At 40.3% G+C, this 14,011-nt stretch overlaps 1 protein-coding gene across 1 annotated transcript; it reads left to right on the forward strand.

Moving 5' to 3' along the window:
• Window positions 1-2,806: 2,806 nt before the first annotated feature.
• Window positions 2,807-11,554, forward strand: LOC116890268 (arylacetamide deacetylase-like 4). Its single transcript, XM_032890986.1, has 4 exons — window positions 2,807-2,971; window positions 5,222-5,438; window positions 7,815-7,878; window positions 10,765-11,554. Exons 1-4 carry the CDS (start codon window positions 2,807-2,809, stop codon window positions 11,552-11,554), a joined length of 1,236 nt encoding a protein of 411 aa, XP_032746877.1.
• The last annotated feature ends 2,457 nt before the right edge of the window (window positions 11,555-14,011 follow it).

Genomic DNA, 14,011 nt, shown 5'->3' on the forward strand with positions numbered 1-14,011 from the left:
CCCTTGGCCTATAATAATAGAACTTCACTGTGTTGCTTTTCTTGAGAAATAGAAGCAATGTTTATTCATTCGTAGAGAAACACAACGATAGGCCAAAGAAGCTATTTCAGTTTAGATTAGTTTAATGAGACAGGTTATTGGAGTCACTAACAAAGCATGGGTGACTCAAAGGCAGTTCCATTATTGGGAATTCACCTTTGCTTGAGTGAGGGATGACTCATGAAACCCATAACCCAGAAATCTCAGTACACTTCTGCACCTGCTCTTCTAGCCATTGCTACTGCTTATATGACCTTTGAGAAGAACCTTGCAAATGTGCTAACTTTCTGAGTCTGGGATGTTGTATGAGTTTCTTGCCTTTCTTTTCTAGGGAACATCCCAATTAAGAGGAAATCACCACACAGCACTCCACCTTTTCTCTCTTTCTGTGATGTTACTTAAGTGATAGAGGGAGTAACATGAATATCTCATTACATTTGATTTCCGTGGATTGTGGGTTGCCCTGGTGCTGTTTGAATTTTGATGCTCATTGCTAAGGAATAGAATAGTGTAGTGGTAGATCTGCCCAATCTAGGCAGGAAGTTTGGATTCATACTATTTGAGTTGTGTTTTCATTGCTTGGGCTTGTATGGGTTGGAGAATTTACCACAACAATGTATAACTGAGTATTGATCCACTATTACACACCAATAGTTTATCATTCTTAGGAGCCACATATACATCTTTTCAGTAACAATCCCTCATTGTGAACAAACAAAATTTTCTTCTATGACTGAAACTGACATTAGCAATACTCTATTGTAGATATAAATATAAATTTTTAGAAAGCAATTTAAGTAGCACATCACACTTATTTTATGAAACAACAGTAGTTATTTCGCCACAGGGGATTACGACATCCATAGATGTGTGTGTGTGTGTGTGTGTGTGTGTGTGTGTGTGTGTGTGTGTGTGTGTGTGTGTGTGTAGATTTAATGGTCTTGCAGATCAACAAGTTTTGGGTGATAACTCATTCCCAGCATTAAAATTTTCAACCAACAGTCCCTTGGTTCCCATGAATGTCTTTTTCCTAACCATGTACATTCACATTCTTCAACAAATCACCTCTCTACAATTAGTTAATCAGAGAGACCACTAAATTTACACAAAACACATACACAGAGAAAGAGAGAATGAGAGTAAATTGTATATGTGCATGTGTGTTTGTGTGTGTTATGTGTATTTATGCAAGCATGCATATGCTATATCACATGTGAATAGACTAGAGGATAACTTTTTGGACTTGGTTCTCTCCTTCCATAATATATGTTTTAGAAATCAAGCTCAGCTAATAAGAATTGACACCAATCACACTTACCCATGGAGCCATCTTGCTAACCATCCACACTCACTTTTTTTAAAAACGGAAGGTGGCCATTATTAACTCCAGGATACCTCCCTAACCAATTTCTTTCTTACTCTCTCCTGAAAACAATCCCATCTCATCTGGTGGACTGAGTATGGAACACCACCACTCTTATACACAATTTCTCCAATACCTATTCATCCTCTGTGGTCCCCCAGTCCTTGACATTCATGGGGGATCTCAGCCAGTAATAATCAAGTGTCTCTAATGGATCCTATGGGACCATCTATCCCACAAGGCCCCATGAACCATATACTCACAAGGCAGCCCATGAGAGGCTCTTTCCTCCTACATCTGACACTTCAATTCAAGCAGCTTAGATATGAAGTGTTCCTGATGATCACACTTCCCTGTACTTAGCTGTTATAAGGTCTCTGTCTTCATATTGTATTATTGATTTTTCCAATATTGAACTGGGGAGAATGTCCACCTGTCTCTTTCTTGTTGCAATTCTTCCCTTTCATGGCATGATAAATTCTTTCTGGATGAACAGTTCAGTCTCAGTTGTATGCCTTACTGCTCACAGAAAGGCTATAGAATAGTTCCCACATCCTACTTATGGTTCTGTTTTATACATGGTATTTTTATAGACTGCAGTATACTCTCTAGTCTCTCAGCTATTTTGGAAAATCACCGTACTTGCTTGTCACTGAGAACAATAAATAATAAATAATAAATAATAAAAGGAGATGGTGTTTATCCTACATGTTCTGGTTTATATAGAAAAAAATGTGTTCATAGGTGAGGGGTTTTTTGGTCTCTAAATTAGCTAATCCCTATCATCAGCTATACCATAGATGTTGGTACATGAGACACAAGAAAATAAGATGGGGCTAAGACAAGAAGCAATTGTGAAGCTGATTTCTGATACTGGGAATATCTGGCTAGTAAGAAGAGAGAACAGTATGTGGGTAACTTTTCTATATACTCTGTGGCTTTCCTCAAATGTTACTTGACACACAAGGCCATCTCTTAAGACTCTTATTTTGTTCTGGAGAGAAGGAAGACCCAGAGGGCACTTGACATGACTTCCACAAGTTCCAAATCGATCATAAATGTAACCATACTCCAACATCAGTCCCTAGCAAGTGCTTCCTCACTGTGTCACACTTCCTCACTGTGTCACACAACCAGCTGGTGATGCTCCAGATCCTATGATAAAGTCCAATCTGCCCTGGGGACAAGGTGCCAGGGATCTTCTCCAGGTGGGGATCTGATGCAATCCCTTGAGTATCACAAGAAGATGTTCCCAGAATGTCATAGCTGCCTGTAGTGGGAAGGAACAGGCTCAGAAGTCACCCTGTGTGTTATAAGGCACCTGGGTCTGTGGAGGAGAGAGCTCTATACGCTCTTTCTGGGAGATAGGTATTCGTCAGCATATTCTAAAGGAATAAGACCACCATGATCTTGGTGATAATACTCTTCACCACTGCAAGCTTCCTGGTCCTGGGGGTCAGTGTATGGGTTCTCATAAAAGAGATCTTCACTGTACATGTTCCTCCTCCCATCCACCAACGAGTGAAATTTCACATTCTACACTTCTTCTTCCAGTTGACAATAGCATTGGTAAGTTTTTGTTTTTGTTTTGTTTTGTTCAATGACTCAGTCCTGTCGAGGGTAGAGAATCCAGTGCTGGGACAAAGTTGGCAAATCCAAATAATTTAAGAGCACCTGATAATAGATACCAGTCAGTGATGATGACAGACACTGTGATAAGGACTTCTTAAATACTGTGGTCCCCTGTAGAGTGTCATTGCCACTTAATACCCTCAGCAGGAAAAAGTTGTTTACAGTAGATTTCTTAGTTGTTTGAAGATCATCTTTGGGTTTATGGCTGTTCATTTTGGAAGCCTAGGTACTACCTCAGTGTTTAGTCACTCTATTAGTCTTTAATTCAGTAAGCATGGGTTGGGCCTCTGTGTAGTGCCAAGCTTAGTGGAAAGTATAGTTACAAAGTTGGGGGAGGACTTGGAGATGAGCATGGGGAGACAGACCTTGTCCTTGCCAGCCCACTTTGGGAAAAGTCTCTTAGAACCTTCCATCTTCAGTACATTCCAGAAAAAGATGAAAAACAACTCCTTTCTTATATCCTAGCAAACCCAAAAAGCTTCATGCATGAAGCCAGTTGCTGGGCTGTATTTATCCCCTATGACACACTTAGTCTCTCTCTGTGTTCACTGTGTTCATACATTTTAGCATAGTGGGGTTTGAACGTATCCTCTGGACATGTGCCAACAAGGCTCTAAGATCATGGAGGTGAATGCATAAGACAAACATCACTCATAGCTTCCCTTTAGTAGCAAGTGAAACATACTCATAAATATCCCTGACTATGAGAAAGAAAAGGCTGAAAGAGACCATAATTCCTGCTAGAGAAAGGCAGAAGACACTTCTTGCTGAGTGGTGACACCTGAGCTAGCAACTAAAAGAAAACGAGGCTGAGATCCAAGGGCCTTGACTTTGGAGGATCATCACGTAGCAGTGTGGTAGAAGAATAGAGGAGGTGAAGGGAAGAGAATGGCATCAGGGAATGTGGCTATGGACTGTACAAACTTCTAAAGATGTTCTGAGGTCATTGGTGCTTACCCCAATAAGATAGGAAGCCACATAACAATCAAGCCTACGTACATCTTATCTTCCAGGTGGAGTCCACCACTATGGCACATCCTGGTGTCCATCAGTCTATTAGGATTAAAAAGCTGAACTCACCAATCCAGTTTTCATATCAGATGATACAAAGGTTATGTTCCAAGGCTGACCTGTTGTGAGACATTTGTGGCTACTAGGTTCTAGACTTACGCTTTGAGGTCTCAAATATCTAAAGTGTCTTGACTTTAGGCTTACCAGTTGATTGTATCCCTGTCACTCATACTTACAGAGTACCACACAATTTCTAAGAAGTATATGTTTGATACTTAGGGTACCATGGAAGAGAGTGTCACCATTGGCAAATTTCATTGTTTGGTCATTTTCATAACCCACCCACTTTATGGCATCCAGAAAGCTCTAAAGTGCATGGAAATCAGTCCTGCTTTGTGCATAAGGAAACTATGAGAAAAAGTCACAGAGTCACGTAGTTCAGGGTTCATAGTTTGGGGCAGAAGTTGAAGTAGGCATGGATCACAAACCTGAAAGGAACTTCAAGTCTGTGGTAGGCTTTGGCCCAGCATTCACTTTTATTTTCGACTGTGTGTAGTAGAGGGTGTGATGTGAGTCATTACATGAGCATGGGATTAGAAACCGTGGCTTTCCTCCCATTTTTGCTTGTATGTTTGTGTTTGGTTTGGTTTGGTTCTTATTTCTTTAAGACAGGGTCTTACTGGCTAGCTCCAGCTGTACTGAAACTCGTTATGTAGGCAAGATTTGTCTCAAAATCACAGGGATCTGCTTGTCTCAGCCTCTCAAGTGCTTGGATTAAAAGTATGTGCCATGACCACCAGTTCTCATGATGTATTTTTAAGGAACTGGTAAAGCAATGTAAAAAGGCACCTATGTACCTAGGAAATGAGGTATCAAATGGAAGAGAGGAGATGAGAGCTAGCATAGAACAAAAAATCTGGGGCAATTAGTGTTTGTTGCAAAGGCCACTGGGAAATCCTGATGGCAAGGAGGAATAGCTTTTCTCTACTACTTCATCATGCCCTTCATTTTTATTTAAAGCTTCACAACTAGGCACTCACTTGCTTACAAGAAACCATTCTACCCAATTAGGAGTTTTGGTAAAGCCGTAAGTTGAGTTACACAAAATACTGGGCAATAGCTGTAAAGTGGATTTGGAAGGTAGTCAACTGGTCTTTAATTCTTTCTCTCCCACAGGGGAATGTACTGGAGAAGATGAAAATTTGTTCCATGCCCCGGTTTTTTTGCTTTTTTCAAGACCTCTTGGTGTCAAAAAATAACTTTGGTGTGTTGGTGAAGAACTTGCGTTTTGGTACAATCCCTGTGAGGTTGTTTCAGCCCAAGACAACCTCCTCTGGCCCCCGGAGAGGCATCATCTTCTACCATGGAGGAGGTTGTATGTTTGGTGGCCTGGGTAAGAAGCATCTCTGAGGCATAAGAAGAAGGGGAGTGTCTCATGACATACCTAACTACATCTATATTCCCATTGGGAATTATTAGCAGGGAGCCAAAAAAAAAGCAGCAGTCAGAAATCCTTCTGGGGGCCCCAAATTGAGATTGCAGGTTTTGTCAATCAATAAGGTTGACATGTCTATGGAAATGTTTTCCATAATAAGTCTTAGTCTAGGACATAGTGTCACAAACAACCAAGTACTTGGTATGATTCTTCTCTTCCATTTATTCTCAAAGACACCGGCTCATCCAAGATCCTAAAATCATGTAGCCATCAGGTCTGCAAGACCATCGTAGTGTAATCAACAATCTGTAACTATCCAGCCCCTTCAGCTGAGCATTGTGATGGCCACCCTCTTCTCAATTTCTTAATTTGTAGGCTGTTCCTCTTTCTGAACAATGAGGGGCTTAAAACATACCTCAGAATAGGTAGTCTAGCCTCTTCTTTGGCCCTTTAATATTTTCCTGTTCTGCCCTTGCTATACTGCAGCATAGACTCTGTTATTATGCACACTAGACACACTGAGCTCAAAACTCTTGGTCTTCTGTGCATGCTACTATATTCTCAAAACATGCCTTCCCCCATGACTGCCTTGGAATAGGTGAATACCCACTTGATCTTGGACCTTTTCACAAATGGCCTTTCTAGAGCAACCTCCTCCAACATCTACCTATAGACATTTTCTGCCATTCTGAGGTTAAACTCCTACACTCTGACTCCATTTATGACATATTTCTTGTTGAATATATGTATGGTATTTGTCACCATCTGAGCTTGCTTTGGTTCATCAATCCATGTGTTTCCTTGTTTGCTGTCTTTTGCCCCTAGTCAGAACAGGAATGCTAAGAGGGAGAGAAGACCCATGTGCTGTGAGTTGCTGGATCCCCAGTGCTTGGCCTTATTGTTTGTAGTTTTTTGACTGACTGAATAAGCACATGGATATAATTATCTGTTGATGGTTGAGTGAAAGGATAAACTTACAAAGGAATAAATGGTTGAATGAGCAGGAAGTACAGATGTAGACAAGGACAGATGGCTGTCCTTAGGTAGAACAGGATGAGATAGGGGTTCTTTGCTGCCACCGATGGTAGAAATATCCATGGCTATTTTACATCTGAAGGTGTTGCTATGATGCTCACAAATTAACTATGATCAGAACCCAGGTATAGGCTCCATCCCTGTCCAGGAGCATTTTTCAATCTCAAAAACCCTTGGAAGCCTAGATTGCCAAGCTCTTCAGTAGTGTGAAACACCCACAGAAATGCTACTTATATGAGTTGCTGAAGTCTTGGTGCCTTTTTGGTTCAGTGTCCAAAAGAGGTACATCACCATCTCAACTCTATACTAGTCACTCCAAATAGGATGAGGGAAAAGTACAAGACTGTGAGACTGGAACAACTTGAGGCTCTTAAGGTAAGGCAGGATGTGGTGGGACACAGTGAAGGGATGGAGAACAGATGGAAAGGCCAAAGTTGTGGTTAAGAGGGAGTCCATGTTGTGTGGCCATTAGTGTCACACCCACTCCCAAGTCGCCTCCTATAATCCAATTCATTCTTTGTCCCAGACATCTGTATTAAGAAAGCATGAATGATGCTAATATACAGCAAGGTTGCAGCATGATTGTTAAGAACCTTAACTAGAGGAGCTACCATCCTGCCTCAGTTGAGACTCAGTGCATTGGCCTTAGCACCTGTTTTCACTTCTCACCACACCATTGAAGGTCCCAGTTCCCTGCTATTCCTACATTACTCGGTAACATTCATAAATCCTGGTTCCAAACATGTGCACAAACTACCAAGTATCCCTGTATGCAACAGTCAGGGCTGGACACAGCTGAGTCGAAGATGCATGTTTCAGGTTCTGTACCTGGCACTCTACCTGGATATGCAACCTAGTCATTGTAGAGGTTCCACTTTCTGGAACTTCAGGTGCAATGTCCCCCTAACTGAAATGACCCATCCAGCCCGTGTATATTTTTTACTTAATATGAAATATATACAATTATTTATATTTTCAGAAAGTCATTCCAAACCCACAGTCTTTGCTTCATCCATTTCAGACCCCCCCCCAAGCTTCCCAGACCTCTGTTTCCTTACTATAAAGTACAATAACACAAAAAGGTGAGGCAATAAGTCCCTTTGTACCCTGACATTGACATTGAGAATGATGACTGGCTTTACCAAGTAGATCTGTCCAGAGTTATTTCAGAGGTGACAAGAATCAGAACACAGAGAGGATGTCACCTTCTTACCCATAGCAGAAGCTTCTGTCCTAGGATTGTGGTAGAAGTTCTAGGTCCTCTCCATGAGATGCATTTGACCTGTTCTTGCCTTACAGATTGTTACCACAACTTATGCAGTTACCTGGCCTCAGAGACAGATTCAGTACTACTATCCGTGGGGTAAGTAGCTTATAATAGACATTAGCTTCATCAGGTACATGGATGAACTGTGGTAAAATGAATACAATATTAGAAGGCCTTACTATGCTCTGGACTACTCCATGGCCATTCATTAAGTGAAACAGAAAGGTGCATCATGATGTATAGGAATCTAGGCAGGGAAAAAAAATAAATAAAACTTTTCAACAACTTACACCAAACCCAATACCTTCTTTATTGTAATTTAAAATAATGAAAATCAACAGGATACTTAGAGACCCATTAAATTGATGCCAGAAGAAAATAAATAATGGATCCAGAATCGGGGTATCTTATTTACTTTTCCGTTGGTGTTATAAAACACCACAACCAAAGGAAACTTAAAGAAAACCTATTTTATTTCAGTTCATGGTTCTAGGAGGATGAGTCCATCATGACTAGGAGGCATAGCAGCTAGCATCAGAAAGGGCAGTAGAAGTAGCAAGTAGAGAGCACATACCCTCAATCATAAGCAGAAAGCAGAGAGTGAATAGGAAATGGGACAAGGCTAAATACACGGAAGTTTCACTACTAGTGACATCATTCTTCCAGCAAGGCTCCATCTCACAAATGATTCACAACTTTGCTAAACAGTGCCACCAGCTAGAAATCAAATATTTAAATATCTGAGCCTATGAGAAGTAGTCCTCATCCAAAGCACCACATGAAGCCCACTGCTATTGGCACGGGGAGGATGATGGAGTAGTGAAAGATGGCCTAGATCAAGGTCAGAGTTATTATTTGAGTAAGAGTGTACCATTAAAAACTCACTGATCCAAATGCCAAACACAAGGAGCAAGGTGGAGAGTGATTTAAGATACAACTCTAATCTTCTGGAAACAAAGGGTTTTTTTTAAGTGAATGGAGGACAGAAGGGGCTGCTTACTACAGTCCCATCTCTTGTCCTAAGCATACATGAGTAAATATAACATAGTAAAGTATAGAATGAAAGCAATGGGAAAGTCAAAGCTCACCTGTTAGATTGCCTCCACAGTGGCTCCCTCACACCTTACTATGTGGCTCACACCACATCCCTCAGGCTGTGTAGATAGTGAGATATTGTGACTGGAGAAAGCTACTATATCTATTATTCAAGATTTTCTAGAGCAACAGAACTTATAGAATACATATTGAAAAAGGAGATTTATTAGAGTACCTTGCAAGCTATGATCCAGCTCTATGGAGCATCCAATAGTTGTTCTGTCTCAAAGATTGGATATCCCCACAGCCCCAATCTGGTGCTCAAGTGTCAAAGGATTACTAGGGAGCTCCTGGTCTTTGACTCTATGTTTGAATTCCAATATAGGTTCTAATACCACTAAGGAATACCTTAGGAATAGGGTCAATATGCTTGTCAACAAGACTTAGGGAAAGTAGGTAAAATGCAAAAGTCACTTGTCCTGTATCCTTTTATGTGGGATGCCTGCTACTAGAAGATGTGGTCCAGATTTAATGTGGGTCTTCCAACCTCAACTGATCCAATAAAAATCATGCTTGAACTCACACATGTTGCTTGGATTTTGTGAGTTCAGATGTTATCAAATGGATAATCATGATTAGCCATCACATTCAGCATGTATAGTTCTCTGTGATGGCAGGAGAAAGGCATCACCTTTAGAATCTCCAGGGACCTCCTCTTACATGAGTGTTATGGTATGTGAACTTTCATTTTTGTAAACCAAATCTCAAAAGGTCTTGCAGACTCTAAAGATCTCTTGCATGCAGAGCACACCTCCCTTGGCCTCTGTACACCATTGAACTGTTTTTGCAAATTAGATGCATGCAGCAGACTTCTTGACTAACCATAGTGATATTTTGTGGGGAACTACAAAGATCCAGCCTGTAGGGTTGAGTATTGTGATGCAGTGGCTGATTTTGACTAGCCAAAGAAGAGACTCTGAGATGCCAAAGAACTTCACTGAGTAGTGCCTGGAAAGACTATATGAGAAAGGCTGAAACACAAGCAGGCATTCACTCACTCTTCCTTTCCTGCTGTTCTGCACTGTCCTCTTATTGTCTCACCTCTTCCTTGTTATGTCCAGTGGAACCAACTTCATTCTGTCAAATCTTTTCCTTCCCACCTTGACTGACATGTAGTAAGACAAGCCTTTGCCTCGTCCCTGTCATTCTTTGCTTTCCCAATTTCAGTGTAATTAGCTTTCAACTTGGCACTATCTTCTACAGAGCTCTTTATTCCATATATATTTGAATGCAGAATCTCTGCCACTCTGACTTTGGATAGGTGCTTCAAAGTCATGTAGAAAACAATGGGAGCAACTCTTTATCTATGTTTTTTCCTTCTGTTGAGGTGATAAAATCTCCTGACCAAAAGCAGTAGAGGAAAATTTCGTTTCAGTTTATAACTCTGAGTCACAGTCCACTGTTAAGGAATGTTGAGGAATTTGAAGACAGACCTGCTTACTAATACACAAAGCATTATCTCTAACCAAGGAACTCACTTCACAGCCAAATATGACAGGAACCAGGGAGGATGTTTCTTGCTTGCTGCCTTATAAGCTCATGAATAATCGCTAAGGGCCACATGCCTAGGGAATGGTGCTGTCTATGATGGTATTGACCCTCCTGCACCAATTAATAATCAAGGTAACCACCCCATGCACAGATATGCCCACAGGCTTATTTGAACTAGGAAATTCTTCATTTGAGGCTCTCCTCTCAGATAACTATAGACGCTATTAGATTAAAGCTAATTAGGATATCATCTAGATTTTCTTGGGTCATTCTTAGAATTTAATCAGGCTCTGTCTTCTCTTGGCATAGAGATCACTATTTGAATAACCTTCATTAAACATCCTGTCTGTGCTAGTATATATGTTTTTCTTGTTTTGTTGTTGTTTTCCTCATTAGGTACCGTAAGCTTCCTGACCATCATCACCCTATTATTTACCAGGATTGCCTGAATGCCACCATCCACTTCTTGAAAGAATTGAAAACTTATGGGATAGACCCTGAACAGGTGGTGATTAGTGGAGAAAGCATTGGAGCTGGGGCTGCAGCTATTATTGCCCAGGCGTTATTGGACAGAAAAGATCTTCCAAAGTTTCGGGCTCAAGTCCTGATTAATCCAGTCATTCAGGGGATCAATTTCCAGTTGCCATCTTACCAGCAGTATCCAAATGCCCCATTTCTATCTAGGAAATTTTTGGTGACTTGTGTATGTAAGTATTTGGCCATTGACCTGTCCTGGATGGATGACATGTTGAAAGGTACTTTTATACCTCCAGACAACTGGAAAAAGTATAAGAAATGGCTCAGCTCTGACAACATCCCCCAAAGATTCAAGAGCCAAGGCCCACAACCTGAGTCTCCTGGGCCTTTTAATGAGGCCGCTTATTTAGAAATTAATCATATTTTCAATTTAGAAGTGTCACCTCTACTGGCAGATGACAAGACCATTGCTCAGCTTCCTGAAACCCTCCTGGTGAGCAATGAGTATGATGTCCTCCGTGATGACTCTATACTCTACAAGAAACGATTAGAAGACCAGGGGGTTCCTGTGACTTGGTGCCATTTAGAAGATGGGTTTCATGGATGCATTATGTTATTTGATAAGAAAGCTTTATCTTTTCCGTGTTCTCATAAGGCTATGAGTTCTACAGTCAGTTTCATAAAGGGCATAAAGAGACCTCAAAATTGAAGTCAGTAGTTAGATAATTAAATGCTTTAGCATTTAAATGAGAAACCCTAAAGAAACAAGTAAACAAGCAGATTGAAAACAAGCAGAATGGAGTTGGGGATTTAGCTCAGTGGTAGAGCGCTTGCCTAGCAAGCACAAGGCCCTGGGTTCGGTCCCCAGCTCTGAAAAAAAGAAAAAAAAAAGAAAACAAGTAGAATGGAAAAACAGAAAACAAAAAGAAAACCTATAATGGAAAAAAAGAAAAAATATATGTGACAATAACCTCATAAGTAGGACAAGCCAAGGATGACGTCTGACATCAGCAAAGGGCCTTGCTGAGTACCTCATTTCATAAGGCCATAAGGGTGAGACATGAGACACAGTTGAGAGCCTCCTGTGTGCGTAGGTTCTCACCATGTCTGTTTTCTTCCTTCAATGACAATGTTCAGTGATGCATCTAGCAGAACTCTATCACAGTCGTTAGAGAATAAACATCATGGGATTTCCTAGAGATATTATTTTATAGCCCTGTGCCAAATTGATGCCACCAACCTGTCACATGATCACTGATGGATGAATCTATATCTGTGATGATAAAGCATTGTAGGGGCCCCACTCCTGACAGATGAAGTCAAAATCACTGGTTAACTCCCAATTCACATTTTCTCTTTCTGTCCTGAAAATCTTTGAGAGAAACTCTGTGGACCCATTTATCCTTAGCATGGATTATAGGAAAATTTCATAAGCATTTTGTAGGAAAGAGAGTCAGAGAATGGGGAAGAAGGGGAATGGAAGGAAAGAGTGAACTCCAAGAAGCACCAAGCTTTGCCTGAACTCAAATCTTTAATTTGAGAGAAGACTCTCATCTGTCAGGAGGCATGCTCTCAAATCAAGACTCTCTTGTGAGTATCTGAGACCAGCTGGAATATGAAAAGTGCTACACTGGAGCAATAGAAAGGACAACCTGTGAGTAAGACCTCACCCATTGAAGGTACCATCTTGTGGGCATCCTAATTCATTCAAAGGAATGGGTTCCATATCTTTTAAAGCAAATGTCTAGGAAAGTGTTTCCTTGGGGTTTACACACAGAACCTGATATATGATACTGTGATCCAAGAGAACTGGGATACATCTTAAGTTGTCCTAAATGTTATCCCTATGGTACTGGATTTGAAGGCATAAAAAATGCAAGATTGGAGGGGGTCATGGAAAGCCGATGAGCCTTACTACAGTGTGGCAGGATCAGAGTTCCTGCAGAGGGACTCTAAGAGGTCATTGAATTAAGCTGCAAAGATGAAGTCTCAATTACAATAGTGACCTCATGACATTGGTATTTCCAGAACTACGAGATGTCCACCAAGAATAGCTGCAGTTGTGGAGCAGAAAGTCTAAGGGAGAAATTGAATGTGGTACAAGTGGCAGATGAAGCCCTTTGTAATCAAATATTACATTATGAGTCCCAAATACATTGGAGCTACAAAATTTCATATTATTTCAGCTGGATTTTGGTTTTGCTTTGGTATGATTACTTCATTGCTATAACCTGTTCATCCATTTTGGAGTAAAAATATTGCATGCTACTGTATGATTTAGGATTATTTGATGTACAAACACTTTCAAGATCTGCTACAGTCTATACTACTAAGGTACTCATAGACAACTGCTGATATTAAAAAGAAAACCATCACATTTCTTTGAAATCCCTCTCACCAAACCCAGAGCTCCCCTGACAAATGACATCATACATCTTATCTAATGAAAAAATACTTTCCTACAAAAGCTACTAGTTACATTTAGAGAAGTGAACACTATTCACTTCTCTATAATGGACAAATACCAAATTAATGACATGGGAAATACAAAAAGAAAAAAAATCTGATGTAAAAATAAATGTTTTTAATTTTATAGGAGCTCACAGTTAAGAGATTTTGGAATTTTAGAGATAATTTGGATAATTAAACTTGGACTATATTTTATATTGTGGGGAAAAAACACTGAGACCAATGAGTAGAAGCTAGAGGCTAAAAGTAATTATTTGTGTGCCATGTTGTCAAGAGGTAAAGTATGATAGTTAGCTTTAGTTACCAACATGACATAAGTTAGAATCACATCTGAAGAAAGTCTCAATGAGATATTGCCTACATTGAGTTGACCTATGGAGATGTCTGCAGGAGGTTATCCTGAGCTAATTGATTTGCAAAGACCCAGCCTACTGTGGGCAGCATCAATCCCTAGGTAGAGAGTCTTTAAATGAGCAGAACACAAGTAAAAACAAGCATGCATGTATTTATTTCTCTATGCTCTTGACTATGGGTGTGATTTGACTAGCTATTTGAGTTCTTAACTTTCCACAATGGGGAACTATAACCTAGAATTCCAGTGGAAATAAACCAAATTTTACCTTGCTACTTTTTGTTAGGATATTTCATGATAGCAAAAGAAGTAAAAGATTCTTAATCTCTGTTGCCTACAGTACAT

Source organism: Rattus rattus, chromosome 1, assembly GCF_011064425.1.
Source record: "Rattus rattus isolate New Zealand chromosome 1, Rrattus_CSIRO_v1, whole genome shotgun sequence".
NCBI lineage: Eukaryota > Metazoa > Chordata > Mammalia > Rodentia > Muridae > Rattus > Rattus rattus.

Coding starts and splice junctions, on each gene's coding strand:
- LOC116890268 (XM_032890986.1), top strand. CDS start 2,807: ATGATCTTGGTGATAATACTCTTCACCACTGCAAGCTTCCTGGTCCTG. Junction 2,972..5,221: donor TCCAGTTGACAATAGCATTG/GTAAGTTTTTGT, acceptor TCTCTCCCACAG/GGGAATGTACTGGAGAAGAT. Junction 7,879..10,764: donor TCAGTACTACTATCCGTGGG/GTAAGTAGCTTA, acceptor TTTCCTCATTAG/GTACCGTAAGCTTCCTGACC.